The sequence below is a fragment of the Odocoileus virginianus genome, chromosome 2 (genome assembly GCF_023699985.2).
Source record: "Odocoileus virginianus isolate 20LAN1187 ecotype Illinois chromosome 2, Ovbor_1.2, whole genome shotgun sequence".
Classification (NCBI taxonomy): Eukaryota; Metazoa; Chordata; class Mammalia; order Artiodactyla; family Cervidae; genus Odocoileus; species Odocoileus virginianus.
In genome coordinates this window covers 77,007,349-77,031,242 of record NC_069675.1, presented here as the reverse complement: position 1 = coordinate 77,031,242, position 23,894 = coordinate 77,007,349, and the positions used below count along the sequence as shown (strand labels likewise).

The window sequence follows — 23,894 nt, the reverse complement described above, 5'->3', positions numbered from 1 at the left end:
ACATATAAGGGTTACAGACTTGGGAAGTGTGGCTTACGATCTCCAGGGAGGTGGGCCGTGAAGGGAGATGACCTAGAAAGAGCACAGGACCTCTAATGCTCCTTACAGTGGAAAAGGGCAGTGCGTATTGGAGGTCCCCGAAGGAAAACACAACTGAAGTGCAGAGAATGTAGGGTGGTGGTTGTTTAGTCACTAAGTGGTGTCCAAGTCTTTTGCGACCCCATGGACTGTAGCCTGTCAGGTTCCTCTGTCCGTGGGATTTCCCAGGAAAGAGTACAGGAGTGGGTTGCCATTTCCTTCTCCAGGGGGCTGTGGCTTCTTTCTTGGCTTCAGGAGACCCTTATCTGTACAGAGGTGACTGCAGCACTGCCTACTGACGGAAACGAGGCTCAAGGAACAAGGAAAAAGCCATGTAGAATAAGGACGCACCTGTTCCTTCTCTGGGTGGGTAGCTAATCTGCAGTACGTTCTGTAAATTTGACTAAATCAATCAGGCATGTGTAGTATCCTTCCATAACCCACTCCCCCAATGCTACAGCTGATGTCAAAAACTGGCCTGGTGCCTAGATCCCAGGACTAGGATTAGGGAGGCTGAGGGAGGGAACAGTGACCTGAACCTGCTGAAGAATGTGAAGGGCTGTGGGCCCGAGGCTTTGGTCTCTCAGAGAGGAGGAGACACATCCATACTACAGCAAAGCCTTGCTGGATGATCAGAGGGCGGGGCCCCAGGTAAAGAGCCTCTAGGCACAGTCAGTCCTCTGGCTTCTCCTAACCATCTTAGACAAGCGTCTCTAAGGAGGGTTGGAACCCTCTACAAAGACAGCCTGGAGCTCAAGTGTCACAGGTGGGCCATTTCAGATGGGGGGAGGGGGAGTCCTGAGGACCACCTTAAACCTGTGCCTGGCTGACAGGCACCCTCAGGAAAGATGAAACAGCCACACAGATTTTAGACACAAAACAAAAATACTCAGTGAGCTAATTCTATTAAAAAAAAAAGTGATGACAGAATCAGAGATGATAAAATTAGAGAAATTTTATAGCCACCGAGTGTTTTAAATGAGGAAGACAAGGACAAGAGGAGTAGGAATGGGTTTGGAAAAGCTGTTTTTAACTACTTTTTCAGACAAGGTCAGTACAAAGCAGACTGAGCTCAGGTTAAAGCTTTTAGCTGTTATTACCTCTGTTTAAAATATTTTAATGTTCCTATCTACAGGCAGCTGTGTCCTTCAATGGTGGTGATTAGTGCAAGCTAACCTTTATCCATCTTTCTTTTTTTAATGGCATTCCAAGGACAAATCTCAGAAAGAAGCTTCTGCTTTGGTCCAGGTACTTCCCATATGGAAAAAAATTTTTAAATCTTTGAGACATAAAATATTTAATGTTATAGAATAAAAAATTTCTTCCTGAGATTTCTATTTGAAAGATCAATGGGTTATCCAGCTAGGTAGACTAGGTAAATACTTGGATAACTTGAACTGAAAGAGTTGAGACCATTAACTTTGAAGTGTTCAAATAGCTAACTTTTTACTTCAGACATAATTTTCTTTGGAGACTGTGAGAGAGAAGACCTTGCCAGACTGGAGCCCAAATAAGGTCAGGAAAGACAGAAAACATGCTGGAGAATCGTTACCAAGTAGTTCCTTTCCAAGGCCATAGAGCATGGGAAACAATTCTCTGTGCATCTTTTCCTCCCTCCTCGTAAGTCCACTTAGAACCTTGGCTTAGGGGTAAGATTCCTAAGGTTTCTGAGAAATACATAAGAAACCTGCAATCCTGATCCAGATCACATCCTCACTGTTTTTTAGAAATCAAATGGAAAATGGGGGAAGTTAAAAGGATATAACACTGAGCAGAAGGAAAGTCATTTACAAGGGGGAAAAAAAGACAATCAGTGTCAATTATCAAAGTTCCAGAAGTCCTCGGGCACCGAGTACGTGAGGGAGAAACAAGCAGTGGAACCGCCTCACTGTGGGAGCTGGGATGAGAGTCTGGGACGTCCAGTTCATAGGAGAAATGAGGATCCCTTCAGGGTTTTCTGAGACTGAACTAAAAAAGAATAAGGAGATCAGCCTGACAAGAGCTCCTAATGGACAAAAGGCCACAAGTCTATGATGACGCAAACCAGGCAATTAATATACAGTTAGGTGACAGTGAATGTAACGAAAAGAAACACAAACATAAAGTCACACATGGTTGTTATATAACCATTCACAAGGGTCAGGATGAACCACAAAGGGGCTTGTGATTGTGGTCCTCACACCAAATTCACTGGTGAACCACCTGAGTAAAGCATACAAAATGAGACAGAATGAATACTTTTTTGGAATTCTTAAGAGTTGGAGGCAGAATTCTGTTGAGGGACACCTTGACTGTTTACTAACTCTGCTCTAGCTCACACGGTATCAACGTGGACTTGCTGAACCTGGATTCGGGACAAGAGCCAGAGAAGTCCTGGTGGTCCAGCGGATAAGGCTCTGCACTTCCTGCAGGGGGCAGCAGCTCGATCCCTGGTCATTGTAAGATCTGCATGCTATGCGGCCAAAATAATTTAAAGTCCCATGTTCATAAATATACCTTTAAATGGAAGTATACAAATTTATCGTTGCTCATTCTTCCAGAAAGGTAAAAGAAACAAGTGTCGGGGGGAGGTGCATGACATTAAGTGACACAAGCATTCTGTCAGGAGAGAGAAAGAGGCAACAGTGGGCTATGCCGGCAAGACTGGGGAAGAGAAAGCAATGAAAAGATATGACACCTCACACCTCAGCTCCACTTCCGGGAAGCCAATTCATTTCCAACAATGTCTGCATGAATTGAGAATCTAAACCTGCTTCTTATTAAAGAACTGAAAGATACATGTAGAAAGCCAACACTTACTTCTGTCCATCCTTCACAAAACCTTTTAAAGAAGATCCTCGATTAGTAGTGACAGCTTTTCCACCAAGACCAACTATGAGAGCTGTGAGCACCGCACTCTTGCCACCTAAAGAACAGGTGTTGAGGAAATCACATGCATTAGAGAGGGAGAAGTCTGATTCCTACAATTTGATGTAAAAATATTTCTCAGAGATGTGAAATAGTCTAACCCTGAAAGGAAGTGTTACACTTCAATTACAGTTTTCTTCCAGTGCCAAAAACAAACAAAAAGTTGTATATATCATGAAATATTTAGCTGCTGCTATTAGAAAAAAAAATCAGTACATTTCAGGAATCAAATTTTGTCATAAATGGAAAAAAGTGGTTGATAATTTTCCAATCTAAAGTTCACAGTATCATCTTGACCTGTCAGATATTAAATGAACTTTTCTTTCTAATTAACCCAAATATATTTAACTCATCTAATGTTTCTTACATCCTAATTTAATTAAAATTAGGATTTTTCTTTTTCCATAAATTCTCTGAAGCCCGAAACTATTTTTGACCCTGATTGCAAGCTCCACAGGGATAGGACCGTAACTCAGTGGCTATCTCCAATATCAGCCCATGATAGGCACTCACATATTTGCTGAATAAATGAGTTTAAATACGAAAAACTACCAGTCGTATAGACAGATGTTTTTATATTTTGTGATATTTTGACAATTATTATTCCTAATTTGAGTATTATTCATTTGCTCACTCTTTAAACAGTAAACTTTTTTACTCTTAACAGACAAAAAAATATCACAAGCTAACATAGCAAAATCTGTAACAGTTACCCAGAATATGATAAGCAGTTTCTCAACTCCACAAGTTACCCAGAATATGGTAAGCAGTTTCTCAACTCCACAATCAACCAAAGAGATCAACTCTTATCAACTCATCATCTTTCACAACATACTCTAAATTAAACCAAGTATACAACAGTTAACCCAGTTTAGCTCCTAGGATGCCTTCCGAGTTCCTATCCTAACTCTCTCCTTTTCCTTCATTTCCAAATTCACAGCTTCCACCACCTTCATTAGATTAATACCTTCACTATTTCGAATGTTAAGCTCTAACTGCAGAACCTACTAGTCTGTCTTTACTACTTGTCCTGTTTGACCTCCCCACAGCTCTGGTCCTTTGTCTATTCTCTCCTTCTAAAAACACTTTTCTCTTGCACTAACAGAGGAGGGAAAACAAAGAACAAGTAAACAGACCACAGAGCTGTCTGCACTAGTTGCATGTTCTAGCACGACCACCATCCCTGGACCCTGGCAAGTTCCTCTCCCCCTCTACTGGCTCAGTCAAGCAGCCAACACGTCACACCCAGCAGGTTCACCACAAAGGCTGCCTAACTCGTCTTTCCAACTCCTATGTCTTCCTCTGTGTCTCAGCTACTTCTTCCCCACGAACATCTAAAAGATCTTTCATTTTTATTCAAATACCACCACAAATACCACCTCTTCTTAAAGCTTTCATTGGCCACATGAGTGAGAATTCATTTCTTTCTTGTTTGGATTCCCATGGCACTTCATTCATGCTGTTAACAACATTTAATAGATACAAGACACAGGACTGCCTCAACAGCAATGAGGATAGCTTGCCCACTCTTCTATGGTATGAATTCCAAGGTACATAGATTCAAATCACTATGCATTCTAGAAGGGTGGGATTGGGAGGGAGTTGGAATGGAGGTTTGGGAGGGTGGGGAGGGGACATGGGTGTACCTATGGCTGATTCTTGTTTATGTTTGATTGAAAAACCACAAAATTCTTTACAGCAATTATCTTTAAATTAAAAAAAATAAAGTGGCAAAATAACATGAAGGAAAGGTTTATACCTCTTGCATAATGAACCCAGAGTTAACTCATTATTTTCTTAAAGTGTAGACTGGCAGCAAATACTGAAAAATTTATGACCACAAACCAGAGATCTAAAACTTAGCTGTATCAGCATTAACAGGCACCTATTTTAAAAAGTTAAAGCATTCTGACTTCAATGTACTGCTCAAAGTCAAATAAGAAGAAAGGCAAAAGCACTTACTTCCATTATTGCCAACAACAAAGTTGACATTAGAACCAAACTTAAAGGGTCCAAGCATCGAATGACACATGAAGTTTTTGAGCTGAATACTCTCAATTATTCCAACTTCTGCTGCTGTCTATGAATTTTAAAAAATGAGAGAAAACAATCAATCTAATTCAATCACTACAATCATCCAACTGTTTGTTAGCAGGAGAAAGATCAGCAGTGCTACCAATGAAAAAAGTTACAGAAAGTATAATTTTAAATGTTAATTTCAATCAATGAGTAAGTGCATGCTCAGTCACTAAGTTGTGTCCAACTCTTTGAGACCCCATGAACTGTAGCCCGCCAGGCTCTTTTGTCCATGCAATAATACTGGAGTAGTTTGCCATTTCCTTCTCCAACGAATCTTCCTGACCAAGGGATTGAACCTGCATCTCCTGCATTGGCAGGTAGGTTCTTTACCACTGAGCCACTAGGGAGGCCTTCAATCAATGAGCAAATGACATTAATTCATATGATTAACTGTTCATTTTAAGTCCTTATAGGTTCTAACAAGTATTTCACAGGGTTCTTTTTTAATATGGACAAAACCAACATCTTGAGTCAGATCACTTTCTGTTGGAGAGAGGCTATCTTTGGCATTGTGGGATATTTAACAGCATCTCTAGCCACTACCCATCAGCACTCTCTCCTCCAACCCCAGGTGTGACAACCAAAAATTATATTCAGACATTGCTAAATGTGTCCACTGCAGAGAGAGCACAGAATTATAATTTCCATACTGTGAATATGTCATAATTAAATTAGAGACGGTTTCATATGTTTTAACCAAGAGTTTGACACACAGTGGTCATACTTTGTAGTTAAAATATGAAAATAAATCAACCATATTTTACCAAACCTTCCAAATGTTTTTGAAGAACGTTTAATGTCTCCAAGTTTTAAGTTATTTATTATAAAAATCTCTGGCTCTCTATCACTAAACAGCAGATTATTAAAAAGCAGGAAAAATTTACATCCTTATATGAGTGGCTTCCCAGGTGGCTCAATGGTAAAGAACCTGTCTCCCAATGCAGGAGACACGAGTTCGATCCCTGGGTCGGGAAGATCTCCTGGAGAAGGAAAGAGGAAACCACTCTAGTGTTCTTGCCTGGGAAATCCCATGGACAGAGGAGCATGGCAGGCTACAGGCCATGGGGTCACAAAGAGTCAGAGTTGATGTAGCAACAAAAACAAGCAGAATTCTGTAGAAATCATGGTTGAAGATTTTTTAAACGTCTTCAGTTTATTTTGATCTAATTGAAGACTTAGATGTAGTTATAAAAAATAATACAGAGAAATCCTGTGACTCCTTTACCCAGGTTCTGCCAAAGGTACAATCTTGAAAACTATGGTACAATACCACACCAGGGTGCTCATTTTGATAATGACTCAGAAAATATTCCCATCACAAGTACCTATCACATTGTCCCTCTAGAGCCCCATCCTCATTCCTCCCCACCCACTCCTCCTTTACCCTGGCCCACTGGTCTGTTCTCCATTTCTGAGACACTGTTATTTCAAGAATGTTATGTACATGGAATCACACAGAATGTAACCTTTCAAGAAGCATTTTTTCCTTCACTCAGCTTAAATGTCTTTTGTTGTCTATGTGCACAGTTCACTGTTTTCTACTGCTAAATAGTATCTCAGGGTAGAGACGTACTATAGCAGGTTTAACTACTCACTCACTGTATGACATCTGGATTGTCAGTTTTTGAGTATTACAAATAAAGCTGCTGTGAACACTCATGTACAGATTTTTGGGGGAAAATAAATCTTCTTTTCTCTGTGATGCTGTGCTATGCTTAGCCACTCTGTCACGTCTGACTCTTTGCAACACCATGCACTGTAGCCCACCAGGCTCTTCTGTCCATGGGGATTCTCCAGGCAAGAATATCGGAGAGGGTTGCCATGCCCTCCTCCAGGGGATCTTCACAACCCAGGGATCAAACCCAGGTCTCTCACATTGCAGACAGATTCTTTAGCTCTGAGTCACCGGGAAAGCCCAAGAATACTGGAGTGGGTAGCCCATCCCTTCTCCAGGGTATCTTCCCTCATCGTCCTTTCTTTTAGAATTTGCTTTTGGGCACGCTGGGTCTTCACTGCTGTGCCAGGCTTTTATTTAGTTGCAGTGAGCCGGGGGCTACTCTCCAGTTCTGGGGTGAGGGCCTTTCACTGAGATGGCTTCTGTGTCGTGGAGCACGGGCTCTACAGAGAGTGCAAGTTTCAGTAACTGTGGCGCACAAGCTTAGCTGCCTCGCCACGTGTGGGATCTTCCAAGACCAGGGATCCAACTCACATCCTCAGCACTGGAAGGTAGATTCTTAACTACTGGACCACCAGCAAAGTCTCCATATTATCCTTTTGTTGTTTGCAGAGTCTATGGTCAAATCCACTGTTTCATTCCTGATATTGGTAGTTTGCGTTTTCTCTCCTTTTTCCCTTTCCTCAATCTTAGTAGAGGTTTGTAAGTTTTGCTGACCTTTCCAAAGAACTACCTCTTTGTTTTATTATTTTCTCTACTAATTTTTTCTAAAAATTAACGTGAACTTCAAAATTAGGTGATTTTTACCTCACTTTTAAAAATTCATGTGACTTTTCCTCTGCAGCTAGAGACCCAGCTTCGGATACTGAATTAAGAATATGATATATAAAACAGAGAGGAGAAACAGGCCAATCAAAAGATATTAATTTTATAATTTTGCACTCACCAAAGTAGAGGTACCATTAGTGAAAGAAACTGCACATTCATCTTCGTCACATTCATCTTTATCAAAATCGTCCAATTCTTCTTGTCTTGGTCTTTTGGCATTTTCAGGAGAGAAAAAATGTTCTTCCTTTCTTTTGGCCATCAGGTCTAAACAAATATTACAGCGAAAATGAAGAAAATCATGTAAAGCATCCATACAACTGTTCCATATATATATTATAAAACTTAACAAAATTAGACAAAGCTTAAATTTTAGAACTATATCCATCCATTTTCACTTTAAATAAAATTATTATCTGTGTGGAGGGAGGGGGCCATGAGCCAAAGAATGCAAGTGGTCACAAGAAGGTGGAAAGGTAAGGACACAGACACTCAAGAACCTCTGGAAAGGAACATATCCCTTCTGTTCTCTTGATTTTAGCCCAGACAGACATGTCAGACTTCTCACTACAGAAGTAGATAATAAATTCCTGTTTTAAAAAATCTGCATATGCTACACTAGTTGATTTTACTTCAGAGGGATTCATGATGGAGGTTTTTATTGATACAGACCTATCTAAGTATTTTAACTCCTAAGCTCACAAAAGGTAAACGGTTTTATTTGTGAAACTGTGGATCTATTGATGAGATGGTATAATGCCTTCTCAACTTACTCCAGAGCAATCATCCAATTTTTATGTTATAAAGTAATACTGAATCATATAAAACTAATATTATTTCCCCAAAGAAGCATATTTGTAGTGGACTGTATAGTCCTCGGAGTCTCAAAGAGTCTGACATGAAAAGTGACTTTCACTTTCACTTTTGCCTAGCACTAGAAGAGAAGTGAAAGGCAAAGGAGAAAAGGAAAGATATACCCATTTGAATGCAGAGTTCCAAAGAATAGCAAGGAGAGATAAAAAAGCCTTCCTTAGCGACCAATATAAAAAATAGAGGAAAACAATAGAATGGGAAAGACAAGAGATCTCTTCAAGAAAATTAGAGATACCAAGGGAACATTTCATGCAAAGATAGGCTCAATAAAGGACAGAAATGGTATGGACCTAACAAAAGCAGACGATATTAAGAAGAGGTAGCAAGAATACACAGAAGAACTATATGAAAAAGATCTTCATGACCCAGATAATCACAATGATGTGATCACTCACCTAGAGCTAGACATCCTGGAATAGGAGTCAAGAGGGCCTTACGAAACATCACTAAGAACAAAGCTAGTGGAGGTGATGGAATTCCAGTTGAGCTATTTCAAATCCTAAAAGATGATGCTGTGAAAGTGCTTCACTCAACATGCCAGCAAATTTGGAAATCTCAGCAGTGGCCACAGGACTGGAAAAGGCCAGTTTTCACTCCAATTTTAAAGAAAGGCAATGCCAAAGAATGCTCAAACAACCGCACAATTGTACTCATCTCACACTCTAGTAAAGTAATGCTCAAAATTCTCCAAGCCAGGATTCGGCAATATGTGAACCATGAACTTTCAGATGTTCAAGCTGGTTTTAGAAAAAGCACAGGAACCAGAGATCAAATTGCCAACATCTGCTGGATCATCAAAAAATAAGAGCTCCAGAAACACATCTACTTCTGCTTTATTGACTATGCCAAAGCCTTTGACTGTGTGGATCTCAACAAACTGTGGAAAATTTTTAAAGTGATGGGAATACCAGACCATCCGACCTGCCTCCTGAGAATCTGTATTCAAGTCAAGAAGCAACAGTTAGAACTGGACATGGAACAGACTGGTTCCAAATGAGGAAAGGAGTATTTCAAGGCTGTATATTGTCACCATGCTTATTTAACTTATATGCAGAGTACATCATTAGAAACGCTGGGCTGGATGAAGCACAAGCGGGAATCAAGGTTGCCAGGAGAAACAGCAGTAACCTCAGATATGCAGATGACACCACCCTTATGGCAGAAAGCAAAGAACTAAAGAGCCTCTTGATGAAAGTGAGAGAGGAGAGTGAAAAAGTTGGCTTAAAACTCAACATTCAGAAAACTAAGATCATGGCACCTGGTCCCATCACTTCATGGCAAATAAATGGGGAAGCAATGGAAACAGTGACAGACTTTATTTTCGGGGGCTCCAAAATCACTGCAGATGGTGACCGCAGCCATGAAATTAAAAGACACTTACTCCGTGGAAGGAAAGTTATGACCAATCTAGATAGCATATTAAAAAGCAGAGATATTACTTTGCCAACAAAGGTCCGTCTAGTCAAGGCTATGGTTTTTCCAGTAGTCATGTACGGATGTGAGAGTTGGACTGTAAAGAAAGCTGAGCACCAAAGAATTGATGCTTTTGAACTGTGGTGTTGGAGAAGACTCTTGAGGGTCCCACGGACTGCAAAAAGATCAAGTCCATCCTAAAGGAATATTCATTGGAAGAACTGATGCTGAAGCTCAAACTCCAACACTTTGGGTGCTTGATGTGAAGAACTGACTCATTGGAAAAGACCCTGATGCTGGGAAACACTGAAGGCAGGAGGAGAAGGGGACGACAGAGGATGAGATGGTTGGATGGCATCACTGACTCAATGGACAGGAGTCTGAGTAAACTCCAGGAGTTGGTGATAAACAGGAAGGTGTGGCGTGCTGCAATCCATGGAGTCGCAAAGAGTCAGACATGACTGAGCAACTGAACTGAGGAGTGTCACTGAGAACAGTGTTACTGTTCTCTAAGAAATAACCCAGGCTAATTGTCTAGTTTTTTTGTTTTTACCAATATTCCTTAAAATTTGTCCCTAGAAAATTAACATCATCAAGCTTTTCTAAACATAAATGCCATACCTTAAGTCCAAGTTGATGGTCTTTCATTGAAATGAAATGGTATGATTACTTGAACTGTTGCTTTCATTTTTCTCTTAAAAATTATCTTAGAGCCCTAAAGTGATAGGTACCTAATAACTGTTTGCTGAGTAACGAGAAACATCCACAGCATAGGTAATAAAAAATTTCTAAGATACAAGAATGTGAAAAATAGCTCTACTTTCATTCCGTTTAGGTGCCCCCAGAACCATATCACAGGTTTGTACCAGGTATCTGGGCAGCAGGGGATTAAATGAGATTTTCTCTCTCATGAATTCAGACTGAAAGATTCAACTCAGTCCTCAGTAGGAAAAAGGATACTTCAACTTGATGATGTATGGATTGCAAGATAGCCAGTCAGACATGTAGGTGTGTGCTGGGAGGCTGGGGGGCCAGTGGAGTATGTTTCAAAGACAGCATGAAATTAAATGAAAATGGGAGAATAAGGACTCTAAAGCACAAATGACAGAGAGGAGGAGGGCAGGGGAAAGATACATACAGTGCTTAATTTTTATCCACTGCCCTCCAAACTTATACTGACAGAAGCAATTTTGCAGAAATATCAAATATCTAGACATACCTTGTTGGAACTGTTTTGGGGAACTATCTCTGACAAGTTTTATTAGACAATGCATGCTTCATTAAGTGAACTGGGTAGCTTCTCTATCTTTTAATGCTCTGCAATCACCACTATGGCATGGCACTGAAAGGTTTTTTGAAAGTGAAAAAGAACTAACCTTAAGGCTATTAGATAGTGGAGACTATTTTAATTTTATGAAATCATTTCAATTTCTTTTTTTGTATACTGGTTATTACAGGTTGACTATAGATTTCTAGGTCAAGTCTGCTGTAATTTTATTTTCAGAATAATTATCAGAACACTGATAATTTAAAGCTTCAAATTTATTACACAAAATTACCTTGTTTTGTACAATCCACAACTGTGGTCGTGATTCCTTTCATGTCAATTCTATTTAATTAATCTTTTTTCTCTCCAAAGTAGCTATTTATGTTTACCAAATCTAGTTTTTCTTTACCAAAAATATTTTAATACTTACTCATATATTTTTAGATAACCAAATATGAGAGATATGCAGTGGGGCTGGAGTTCAGAATTCTTTAACCCAAAGTGCAAGTTGAAAAAAGCAGAGACTTCCACTTCTAGGAAGGTGGAACAGATGTATTTTCCCTATTCCTCTTGCTTCGTAAAACATCCATGAAAATTATATACTATAAAACAAGCATAAGACAGCTCTGAAAAAGGAGGTGGATTGGTAGGAGCCTCACAATCCAAGGAACGACATCACAGTGATTCACTGAGTTTTTGTTTTCCCTCAACTACTGTGGACTTGGAGAAGCCAGCAACAGGGGAAACACCAAGAGGAGTAGGGGGAAACAAAAGGCTTAGTGAAAGCCTGCTCTCTCCAGACAAAAGGCCAGGAAAAGGGAGTTTAACAAGAAGACTTTCGGACAATAATCACTCTAGTCAAATACCATTAAAAGAACTGTTGTCCCTTCCTCACCGCCCCCTGCATCAGCACAGGTCAAGTGGATAGTGTGGACCTCCTTCTGGTAATGCTAAAAGGAAGCATCTCAACATCCCATTTGGGCCAGTGTCAGACAAGGCTGTGCAGGCCAAGTAGGGAGGCATGATAGGGGCATCTGATGAAGAACCTAGAAGTCTACCCCTAAGAGGGTATAACAGGATGCTATAATACTTACTCCCACTCCCCACTGAATGTGTCAGAGAAGGCCTTTTACCACTGCCAAGAGAAGCGAGGAGCCCACCCCAGCCCAAGCGCCACCTCAAGCCATGGAAAGAGCTCTGGTCAAGTTCTAGATGTGAGTCTCTGTGTCCACGGCCTAAGAAAACCAGAGGGCAGCAGTTCTCAGAGGTTGTAGTGTCTTAAAAAGTACCAAGGGCCTCAGAGGGCTTTTGTTTCTATCAACATTTGCCATATTATAAAATAAAACTGAAAAAATTTTAAAACAACCCACAAGTACACGCTGTATCAGTCATCAGAGCAATGACATCCTCACGTCTATAACCTCTAGAAAAGTCCTTAGTTACAAGTGAATGAAAGTAAAAAAGGGAAATAACATCTTATGATTATTATGAGAACAATTTTGATCTTTTAGGCCCCCTGAAACAGTCTCATGGATCCCGGGACTACATTCGGCAAACTGCTACTGCAGGGAATACTATAAGCATGCCCATGACACAGTGACATAAATGACAGCCACAGCTACCAGTAATAAAGTTAGGGCAGCAGAGAAGTCAGCCATAGAATGACTGGTAGACTTGATATTCAAAGTGTGGTCCAAGGACCAGCAAGCAGCATCTACATCTCCTAGGAACACGCTAGATATCCAGAATCTCAGACTTCAATTTAAAACAAGTGAATCTGAATCTTCATTTTAACAAGGTCTCGGGTGACTCACAAGCACATTAAGTCTGAGAAGAATTGTTGTAAACAACATTAAATATTTAGGACTTTATCCTGTCCTGAAGGCAACAAGGAACCTAATGTGTCATGATAAATCAAATACCATTTAAAGGGAATATTAGTTAACATCCAAAGGACATTTAACCTAAACAAACACCTTTAGTACTAGCATTAGTCACAATTGCATAATATTCACCATCTTCCTGACAAGTAACTTAGTGTTTATTTTGAATCTCTTACGCAAGTCAGAACTTGAAAATCAAACATAATTTTCAAATTATTTAATAGCAAGAATTAATGTACATTAATTTCAGCTAACTTAAATTCCCTAGAACACTACCAGGCTATTATTTTCCCAATACTGCCTTTCCTCCCACTCATACCTGTTTCTTACTCAATTACAGTCATTTATCTATTGCAGAGGAGCAAAGAAGAAGCATTACTTCTTCATTTTCCCAATATTAAATGTCCTTTTAGATAGTTTTTATTAATGCTTAATAAATGATCTTGCAGTTAGCCGACACTAAGACATCAGCTGATTGATCTTAGTATTTTACCACTAGAAAACGGTCGTTTTTCAAGTAAAATCAGGGGGAGGAAGGGGAATGAAGGTACGTGTGATTAGCTTCTCGTAATCAATGTGAGATCCTATACAAGACAGAATACAGTGTGCTACGTGACGACAATGTTTTTTTATTTGCTGTACTTAGCCTGGAATTTGCAGTTTGCTGTTAGGTTGCCACGGCAACATGCATCTAACAGACACTGAAGGATTCAACCTTTAAAAACAGGAATCATTCTATAATTTAATGATAATGGACTATTAAAAACACACATGAATGCCCTGAGACTTAAATACAGGTTACAACAGTAGAACTGTTTCTAATATGCTAAAGAGATAATATAAACAGACGTAAAGAAAAATACTTTTAATATCCTGTGAAACATAAACGGGGGGGGGGGGGGGGGGGAGCTCCTTTGGGATTTTCAATACATTCACAAAGCTCTTCATGGTATTTAATATTTATTTACAATAAAAAAATCAAAATTAAGGAGCATATCACTTCTCCCTTGCAGAAAGCAAGCTCCATCAGAGCAGGAATAGTAACAAATATGATTATCAAGAAAAAATAAGTTCAAGAGAAAAAAAATCAATCACCAAGGGTTAATTATAGCAAGCATATACACAGGAAATTTGAAAGAACAAAAGCATTTTAACACAGGATTATAAATTTCTAAATTTTCAATTTTAATGTGAGTACCTAGTAATTCATACTTCCCATTAATATTAAAGTAGGGGCTAACAGCAGTGAGAACAGTCACAACAGAATTGGAAATATCAATAGAAAACAGAGGTTTTTAAAGAAGGTAAATTGCTACTGCTTCTGAATCTGCCATGGACCTCATTCTCAATTCTGCTCCTACCACACCACAGACAAATTCATTCTACATTAAACCACCTCATTTTTAATGTACTGAAATATAAGCACACTGCTTGGAAAATATCATGAAAAAATATGAGATGCAACAGATAATAAATAATATAAGTAAGTGAAGAAATTCATTAGTCTACCCATCAAACAATTATAGGTGAGCAAAACTCAGGTAATAAACTCTGAACACTCAGATTTGTGTTTTTAAAAAAAATCCCTGTGGCCTCAATATAGAGCACAAATGAAACAGAGTGAGCATAAAGGCAAACAGACCCGCCTCTAAAGGACAAGCAGCGCTGAACAACGCAGGGGCACGCACGCCGATGTTCACTGCAGCATTATTGCAACAGCCAACATATGGAAGCAATCTAAATGTCCATCAACAGATAAATGGATAGACACGATACATATATACATCCAACATCCACCGATCATACAAAAAGCAAGAGAATTCCAGAAAAACATCCACTTTTGCTTCACTGACTACGCTAAAGCCTTTGACTGTGTGGATCACAACAAACTGTGGAAAATTCTTAAAAGAGATTGAATACCGGACCACCTTACCAGCCTCCTGAGAAACCTGTATGCAGGTCAAGAAGCAACAGTTAGAACCAGACATGGAAAAACAGACAGGAACATCAAGGCTGTATGTTGTCACCCTGCTTATTTAACTTATATGCAGAGTACACCACATGAAATGCCAGACTTGATGAATTACAAGCTGGAATCAACACTTCTGGGAGAAATATCAACAACCTCAGATATGCAAATGATATCACTCTAACAGCAGAAAGCAAAGAGGAATTAAACAGCCTCTCAATAAGGAAGAAAGAGGAGAGTGAAAAAGGTGGCTTAAAACTCAAAGTTCAAAAATGGCATCTGCTCCCATCACTTCATGGCAAATACATGGGAAAAAAGCAGAACAGTGGCAGATTTTATTATCCTGGGCTACAAAATCACTGTGGATAGTGACTGCAGCCATGAAATTAAAAGACGATTGCTTGTTGGAAGGAAAGCTATGACAAACCTAGACAGCGTGTTAAATGCAGAGACATCTGCATTTGTTGACAAAGGTCCGTATAGTCAAAGCTATGGTTTTTCCAGTAGTCATGTACAGATGTGAGAGCTGTCCTGTAAAGAAGACTGAGCACTGAAGAATTGATGCTTCCAAACTGTGGTGCTAGAGAAGACTCTTGAGAGTCCCTTGGACTGCAAGGAGATCAAATCAGTCAATCCTAAAGGAAATCAGTCCTGAATATTCACTGGAAGGTGTGATGCTAAAGCTGACGTTCCAATATTTTGGCCACCTGATGCGAAGAGCTGACTCACTGGAAAAGATCCTGATGCTGGCAAAGACTGAGGGCAGCAGAAGGGGGCAACAGAGGATGAGATTGTTGGATGGCATCACTGACTCAACAGACATGAGTTTGAACAAACTCCAGGAGATGGTGAAGGACAGGGAAGCCTGCACCCTTGGAGTGCTGCAGACCATGGCACTGCAAAGAGTTAGACAGGGCTTAGTGACTGAACAACAACGAAACACAAACACAATGGAGTATTATACAACTATTAAAAAGAAATCTTGCCATTTGCAACAACATAGGTATTGCTGTTGTTGTTTAGTCACTAAATCATGTTTGAATCTTTTTTGACCCCATGGACTGTAGTCCACCAGGCTCCTCTGACCATAGGATTTCCCAACCAAGAATACCGGAGTGGGTAGCGATTTCCATCTACACAGGATCTCCCCACCCCTGGGTTCAAACTCTAACCTCCTGCTTTGGCAGGTGGATTCTTTACCAGTGAGCCACCTGGGAAGCCCCAAAGGGTATTATGCTATGTGAAATAACTCAGACAGAGGAAGATAAATACTCACATGACCTCACTTATATGTCAAATCTAAAAATCAAAAGAAACAAACAGAATGAAAACAGATTTCAATACAGAGAACAAATGGATAATTGCCAGAAAGGGGGCGGGGGGGAAGCAGGGGAGTGAAATAAGTGAAGGGGATTAAGAGGTACAAACCTTTTAATTCTCAACATCCTTATAAGTTATTCCTTACTTTACAAAAGGGGGGGCTCATTTAAAAGATACCCAAACTTAAGTAGCTATATCTTAGCAGAGCCTAGATCCAAACCCAGGTTGTCAAAACCCAAAATCAAACTTCTTTAATGTCCAGGTTCCTTCTGGCATGAACTGAGTTCAACCAAATTTGACTATTTATAGGAAATGAAATTGTCTGTTCATCTTGTACATCCTTTGGTAATGTATAAAACTACAAAAAGGATTCTAATGTGATATGTCCTTCTAATGTTGGGCTTGCTGTATAAATTTTATCTTGTGTTTAATTTTCAGAAACAATCTTTACTCTTATTAGTAAATGCTATCATCAGTAGACTGAGGTTTGGAAAGGAAGGAATATACATGATTCATTCATTTTTCTTGAAAACATTGAGTTTGAAGTGTTTCTAGGAAATTGAGATGGATAGGCCAGTAGGCAGCAAAATAATACAGGTAGATTCTAGTAGAGACTTCCCAGGTGGCTCAGTGGTAAAGAATCTGCCTGCCAATGCAGTCAACTCAGGTTTGATCCCTGGGTTGGGAAGATCCCCCGGAGAAGGAAGTGGCAACCCACTCCAGTATTCTTGCCTGAAAAATCCCATGGACAGAGATGCCTGGCGGGCTAGTCCATGAAGTCACGAAGGAGTAAGACAAGACTCAGTGTCGAGACAATAACAAAGACATAGATTTGGCAGTGGCACTAAGAAAGTCACAGAAACTATTTTGAATTTGTTCACCAGGGAAACTAGTGAGTAAGATGTATCTCATTAACTAGTGAATAAAAAATACTAACATTAAGTGTCTACACTTGACCCTCAGTCATCTGGACTTACGTATGTATATATACATATATAACTGTGATGTTTAATTATGCCTTAAACATAATATCTGTGTGTGTGCGCACTCAGTTGTGTGACTTTGCGACCACATGGACTGTGGCCCGCCAGGCTCCTTTGTCCATGGAATTTTTCAGGCAAGAATACTGGAGTGGGTTGCCACTTCCTTCTCCAGGGGATCGCAGGAAATGAATCTAAGTCTCGAGTCTTCTGCATTGGCAGGTGGGTTCTTTACCAGCTGAGCCACCAATTCCTGAAAGTAAACCAACCAAATTCCTAATTTTCCTAACTTAGGTCTAAAAATGGTCATCAAGATTTAGGCAGGTTTTATACAAAATTCTACATCCAGACACTCAGTAAAATAAAGTCAGTAAAATAAAAAACCAGGCTCCTCTGTCCACAGGATTCTCCAGGCAAGAATACTGGAGTGGGTTGCCATTTCCTTCTCTAGGGGATCTTTCCGACCCAGGGGGACCGAACCCAGGTTGCCTGCATTGCAGGCTGATTCTTTACTATCTGACGCACTGGGGAAGACCAATTACAAAACAGAAAATGAAATTTACAGAGGCGGTACCAAACTGTGCAGGGTCACACAACACTGGTTCTTACACAAAAACATGTAAAAAGCAATATTGTGGTAATCTCCAAACTTCTTTGTACTTACTGGCATTCAAGGGAAAAAAAAGCGGAAAACTGTAAACACACAATTCTACAGGAAATAATTACTCTGCATATTTCTCACAATAAAAGGAGATAAAGTGAATCTTAAGTATTTCTAACATGCTCCCTTACGACCCATACACACCCATGGAACTATCTACAAGCCAGTGCATAAGATAGTGAGCATTTTAAAAAACTACCCAGCAGCCATCTAAAATCCGGAAATTTGGACTTTTTCTTCTTTTGAGTATATTTCAGAATAGCTTGTATTTAGAACACTCCCTTTCAATCTCACGACATGTACAGAGTAGCAAGCACTCACATAAGTTCTGTGTTCAGGGTTTAAACACCAAATAGCTGCTTCCCTAGGAATTAGCACAGCACCCTCTTATGCCCCTCCACCCTTAAGCTCTGTGTTCTGGAATTCCCAGTACTGATTCTCCTCCAATTCATCTCCACAAGAAAATCAGGGGTAAAGACATGCCATCATAAAGCCTCCGATCTTCACAATTTAAATTTTTCTAGGTAACAGTTTTGCGTTCTCCTGAAACTGGCATTTAGCAACAAAGCCACCTTCAGATATATTTACACATATCTCTTAAATGTTAAGTTGTTACTTGTAAGGGGTCATCAGAGGGGGTGATAAGAACCCAATACCCGAGCCCAAACTCATCCCCCTGACCTTCTCCCCCTCAAACCACTCATCAAAGCCTAAATAAGGGGCCGTTCGGGGCCGGGCGCCGGGTTCCCTTAGGCTAGCGGGAGACGGGATTTTTCAAGCACCGCCGCCAGAGCCGTCCGAGGGAGGGGCCCCGCGGACACCCGCAAGTTTCCTGTAGCTGAAGGGACCCGCGCCGCCCGCGGAGAGGGCGCGGAGATCACCGGCGGCCGTTGACCCGCGCGCCCTGGGCACCGCCGCGGCTCCACCGACCCGGCCGCCAGCGGGTGGACTGAGGGAGGGCGCCGGCCACGGGAGGTTCCGAAGCAAGAGAGCGACGGAGCGCGCCCTCAGCCTACCTCGAACAAGTCGAAGTCTCCCCCAAGGAACCCCCGATCGGCGGGGCTGCCGCCGCGGCACAAGGCGCTAAAGCCACGTTGGTGGACTCTCTTAGTCGACCCGACAGCCGTTGGTCCGCGAGACACAGCGCGCCCCCCGCGGGAGAAGGCAGGAGCCCCGCCGCCCCCGGCGCCCACCTCGGGACGCTCCGCGCCTGCGCCCCGCCCCCCCTCCGCCCGCCGGGACTCCGCCCGCGCGTGCGCGCTGTGGGGTTTTCGCGCCACTGGAGTCTAGGAGGCGGGGCCGGAAGTGCCCCCTGGGCGGACAGTGGGGATGCTGGGAGGGGCGCCGGGGCTCTGCGACTGTGAGACGCGTGGAGCGGAGCGGGGCGGGTGAGTTGCCTAACTTAAAGCCGGGAGAATAAAAAAAAAAAAACACCCTGGAACCCCCACGGCGGCGACAGTTCCGCGCATGCGTACAGCGACTGGCTGGGCGCTGCAGCGGAGTGCGCGGCCACGGTCTCGGAAAGGCGGAAGTCACTTCCCGGAAGAGGCGGAGCCGGGTGGCTGAGGCGCAGGATTCAAGTGGTTTCCGGGAGCCTTCTGGGCTTGAGTGCTAAGCCTCAGAAGTCTAGGTTTTGCTTGGGGAGGGAAAAAGGAAGTTTTCGTTTTCTTTCATTTTCTTTTTTTTTTTTTTTGAGTAGAGGAACATTTAGAAACTTGGAGGCAGCAGTAGTTAGAATTCAGACCAAACTGATAAATGACAGAAAGGCGTCTTTCAAAAACCAAGGAAGCAGGGTTGTCCCGGTAAGTCCCGCGCGGATCTGTAGAGACGGCCCCGCCCAGACCCCTCTACCCGCTCCTTTGCTATCTGTTGGCGATTGCAAGCTGGTTGGGGGCGAGCTCTATGTTCGTGTCCCTATCTCGCCCGCCCCTCCTCCCAGGACACCGCCCGTGGTTCTCTCTGGGTCCAGTAGGACCGCGGCCCGGAACTCCTGGCCGGGCCCCTGCTCTCCGAGCCCGGGGTCTCCCCGCTTCCGGCGCGCGCTCGCCCCCGCGGGGGAGATGTCCGGCGCCGCTAAGCGCAGAGCCGAGGCCCTGGGTCCCGAATGGTCTCGCCCGGGCCCGGTGGGGCAAAGTCCCACGCCTGGTGCGAGGCCATCCTGGGCGAGCCTTTCTCGATCACCCTGTGGGCACACTTAGGTGTTCCTCCCTTTCGGTGTTAACTCTGTGTTTGAAAATAACATCCCTTGTAGCAATTACCTTAAGGCTTTGTGGTTGTTTATATATACAAACTTTCTTTCCCGCCCCCACCCCCACCAGCTCGTGCCTGGTTTACATTGTAAACCCTCTCAATGAACACCGGAACTAAAGAAAGTGTAAATCCTTGGCTTAGCTTTCAGTGCTTTACTTCCCACTTCTGTCTTTACACAACTCTTCGCGTGACATGCTAATCTAACTATGTAATCCACTTTCTATACTCCAACACTTCCTTTCTAGATGAAAAAAAGATATTTACCGCTAACCCAGAACACCCCTAAAGAAACTAATATCTAACTATGCTTCAGTTCAGTTCAGTCGCTCAGCCGTGTCCGACTCTTTACGACCCCATGAATCGCAGCACGCCAGGCCTCCCTGTCCATCACAAACTCCCAGAGTTTACTCAAACTCATGTCCATCGAGTTGGTGATGCCATCCAGCCGTCTCATCCTCTGTCGTCCCGGTCTCTTCCTGTCCCCAGTCCCTCTCAGTATTAGGGTCTTTTCCAATGAGTCAACTCTTCGCATGAGGTGGCCAAAGTATTGGAGTTTCAGCTTCAGCATCAGTCTTTCCAGTGAACACCCAAGACTGATCTTTAGAATGGACTGGTTGGATCTCCTTGCAGTCCAAGGGATTCTCAAGAGTCTTCTCCAACACCACAGTTCAAAAGCATCAATTCTTTAGCGCTCAGCTTTCTTCACAGTCCAACTCTCACATCCATACATGACCACTGGAAAAACCATATCCTTGACTAGATGGACCTTTGTTGGCAAAGTAATGTCTCTGCTTTTTAATATGCTGCCTAGGTTGGTCATAACTTTCCTTCCAGGGAGAAAATGTCTTTTGATTTCATGGCTGCAATCACCATCTGCAGTGATTTTGAAGCCCCCAAAAATAAAGCCTGCCACTGTTTCCACTGTTTCCCCATCTATTTCCCATGAAGTGATGGGACCAGATGCCATGATCTTAGTTTTCTGAATGTTGAGCTTTAAGCCAACTTTTTCACTACCCCTTTACTTCTAAAGATAATCAAATACATGCTCCTGTCGTAGCCCTTGCTATGACACACATATGACATAGTCAAAATAGATGAAAACTCTATAGCCTCAGGCCGAAGTAGTCCTTGTTGGTAAGAGATGGGAAACATGGTTGGGAGGTCTCTGCTTAGCTGTCTCTTCCTTTAGGAAGCCTTCCTTGATGCCCTGCACTAAATAAGCTGCCTTCTTCAGATCTATATACTCCTCTTCCTCTAGTTCTGTAGCCTTACTTCTGTGCCTGTACTTGTCTCATTGTTGAAATTCCCTGTTTATCTCTAAACTCACCTAACCACAGTCCTTAAATACAGGGCTTGATCTTTCACTATTGTATCTCCAGCACCAAGAAGAGTTCTGGTAAATTATAAGCATTTAATAAGTGTTTACTATTAGGTTAAGCCTGGGTTATATTATGCTTCAAAGTTTAGGCTAAATTCAGATAAAATAAAAACAAGAAATAATAAACATAGCATTAATTAGTGAAATTATGTGGTATATTCTATACAGTATAATCCTGTACTGAAATAAATTTTATACAGTTTACCAAACTTTATATGAAAATACAGTTATCTACATGAGAATTGGGAAATTAAAAGTATTTCCTGCTTTATCATTAAAAAGATTTCTAATGTTTATGCCTGAAATAAAACTGGAAAAATTACTTTAATAAAATGTATATTTTTGCATAAATAAAACCATTGACCTCTTTTTGTGCTCTTTAAATTTGATTCATTAGTGGAATTAGCAAGGTTCTGTGCTTTTCTCACCTCATTCAGTTTTATAATTAACCAATAAAAGCTTATTAGCTTTTAAGGAAGTTTTAGGAGCATAAACTGATTTATGGGCACCATATGGTTACATCAAAGGATTTGGTTTTGTTTTAATCTGAAGGGGATTCTTAAGCTCTTTCTTTAAACTAGAAATCCGTGTTCTTTCTACCAAGTGATAATCTGAAATAAGAGTTTAAATACCAGGCTATCAAAATTGATGATGAGATTCAAAGAATGTCAGAATCTTGTAATTCATCTGGTTTGTAATTCACCTCTCATTTTGTAGATAGGTTAAATGTCTTCCCAAGGTTACACATATAGTTAATGTATATCCAAGATCAAAATTCTAGGTTTTCTATCCCAAGTCCAATGCTCTTTCACTAAAGCAAATAAATTGAAGCCACTAGTAAGGCTATAAAATTATTTACTATGGGTTTCTCTGACTTTCTTATTCACATAAGTGTCCTTGCATCATATTAATTCTTAAGAATTATGAGTATTTTAGGAGATTCTTTTTATATAAATAATATACATTGATTGCATGAGCAGATTGATGTCAATGAAGTCATTACATTATAAAATATGAGTAGAGACTCATCAAATCCTACAGCACAAAAAAATTCAAATTTCACCCTATTTAAGTAAAAATGGAACATAAAATTATACACAGTTTAGGGTGAGTTTGCTCTGTGCAGTGTTTTGAAATTTTACCTAATGCTGAGCTATTTTCAAGTAACCTTTTCAGGTTGATCATGACCTCATGCAAGAACCATCAGTTCTATCTTTAAGTGTAGTTGTTCTTGGATATCTTAAAAATTGTTACATTCTGTCCCTTTTTGGAACTTTAAATGCTTTACAGCCTTACCACTGCTACTTAATATCACTTCAGAAGCAGAGCTGGTGCCAAGAAAGGGACAAAGAATGAAATGGCTTCTGTGTGTAGCTTCTAATGATTGTGTAGGAGGTAAAAAAAGTGGAAGCAGGGAGGCCAGATTGGAGACTGCAGAAAGAACTAAGGGAGTCTTCTTTAGAAATGGGGATTTAGGGTATGTTTTTGGAGACAAGGGACTTGCTGATCAAGTTGCTGTTAGTAAAGAGAACAATCAAGAGTGACAGCTAGGTTTTTGGCCTAAGCAACTGAGTATTTGGGAATAACTAAGGGTAAACAGTTTTGAGGAGAGATGGTGGAATCAAGAATTAGATGCTGATTGTCAGTTTAATTCAGTTGCTTCATCGTGTCTGACTCTGTGACCCCATGGACTACAGCACATTAGGCTTCCCTGTCCATCACCAACTCCCGGAGCCTGCTCAAACTCATCTCCATAGTGTGCATCCATGTAAAGATAAAGTAGGAGATTAGATTTTCTTTATCAATAACTTAGAGAAAGGAACTCCCTGACAGTCCAGTGGTTAGGACTGTGGGCTTCCATTGCAAGGGGCTTGTGTTGGGGAACTAAGATCCCTGTGCAGCCTAACCAGAGAAGGAGTACAGTTTACATTTCAGTCCTATACATAAATGTGTGTTTGTATGTGCCATGACAAACAACACTGCACTATGTGACACCCAACACTCTTCATTCGCTACTATCCATTTATATATGTGCAGTCAACCTATGTAGTGAAACGTTAGAGCCGTGGTTGGAAGGAGTGATCTTTATTTATTTTTTTAATTAATTATTTATTTTACTTTACAACATAGTACTGGTTTTGCCATACATTGACTTGAATCTGCTACGGGTGTACATGTGTTCCCCATCTTGAACCCCCTCCCACCTCCCTCCCCATCCCATCCCTCTGGGTCATCCCAGTGCACCAGCCCCGAGCATCCTGTATCATGCATCAAACCTGGACTGGTGATTCATTTCACATAGGATAATTTACATGTTTCAATGCCATTCTCCCATA

At 41.3% G+C, this 23,894-nt stretch overlaps 2 protein-coding genes across 2 annotated transcripts in view; one reads left to right on the top strand and one right to left on the bottom strand.

Annotated features, from left to right (window-relative positions):
* Positions 1–19,115, bottom strand: part of SMC6 (structural maintenance of chromosomes 6) — a 75,315-nt gene extending 56,200 nt beyond the window's left edge. The window contains exons 1-4 of the mRNA XM_020910120.2: positions 18,947–19,115; positions 7,686–7,831; positions 4,948–5,065; positions 2,878–2,983 (exon numbers count right to left, since the gene is read on the bottom strand). Coding sequence (XP_020765779.2) covers positions 2,878–2,983; positions 4,948–5,065; positions 7,686–7,826 — 365 coding nt within the window. The 5' untranslated portion in view covers positions 7,827–7,831; positions 18,947–19,115. The remainder of the gene's footprint in view (positions 1–2,877; positions 2,984–4,947; positions 5,066–7,685; positions 7,832–18,946) is intronic.
* A 120-nt stretch (positions 19,116–19,235) lies between these two features.
* Positions 19,236–23,894, top strand: part of GEN1 (GEN1 Holliday junction 5' flap endonuclease) — a 30,145-nt gene continuing 25,486 nt past the window's right edge. Inside the window, exons 1-2 of the mRNA XM_020910116.2 lie at positions 19,236–19,318; positions 19,630–19,732. Coding sequence (XP_020765775.2) covers positions 19,260–19,318; positions 19,630–19,732 — 162 coding nt within the window. The 5' untranslated portion in view covers positions 19,236–19,259. The remainder of the gene's footprint in view (positions 19,319–19,629; positions 19,733–23,894) is intronic.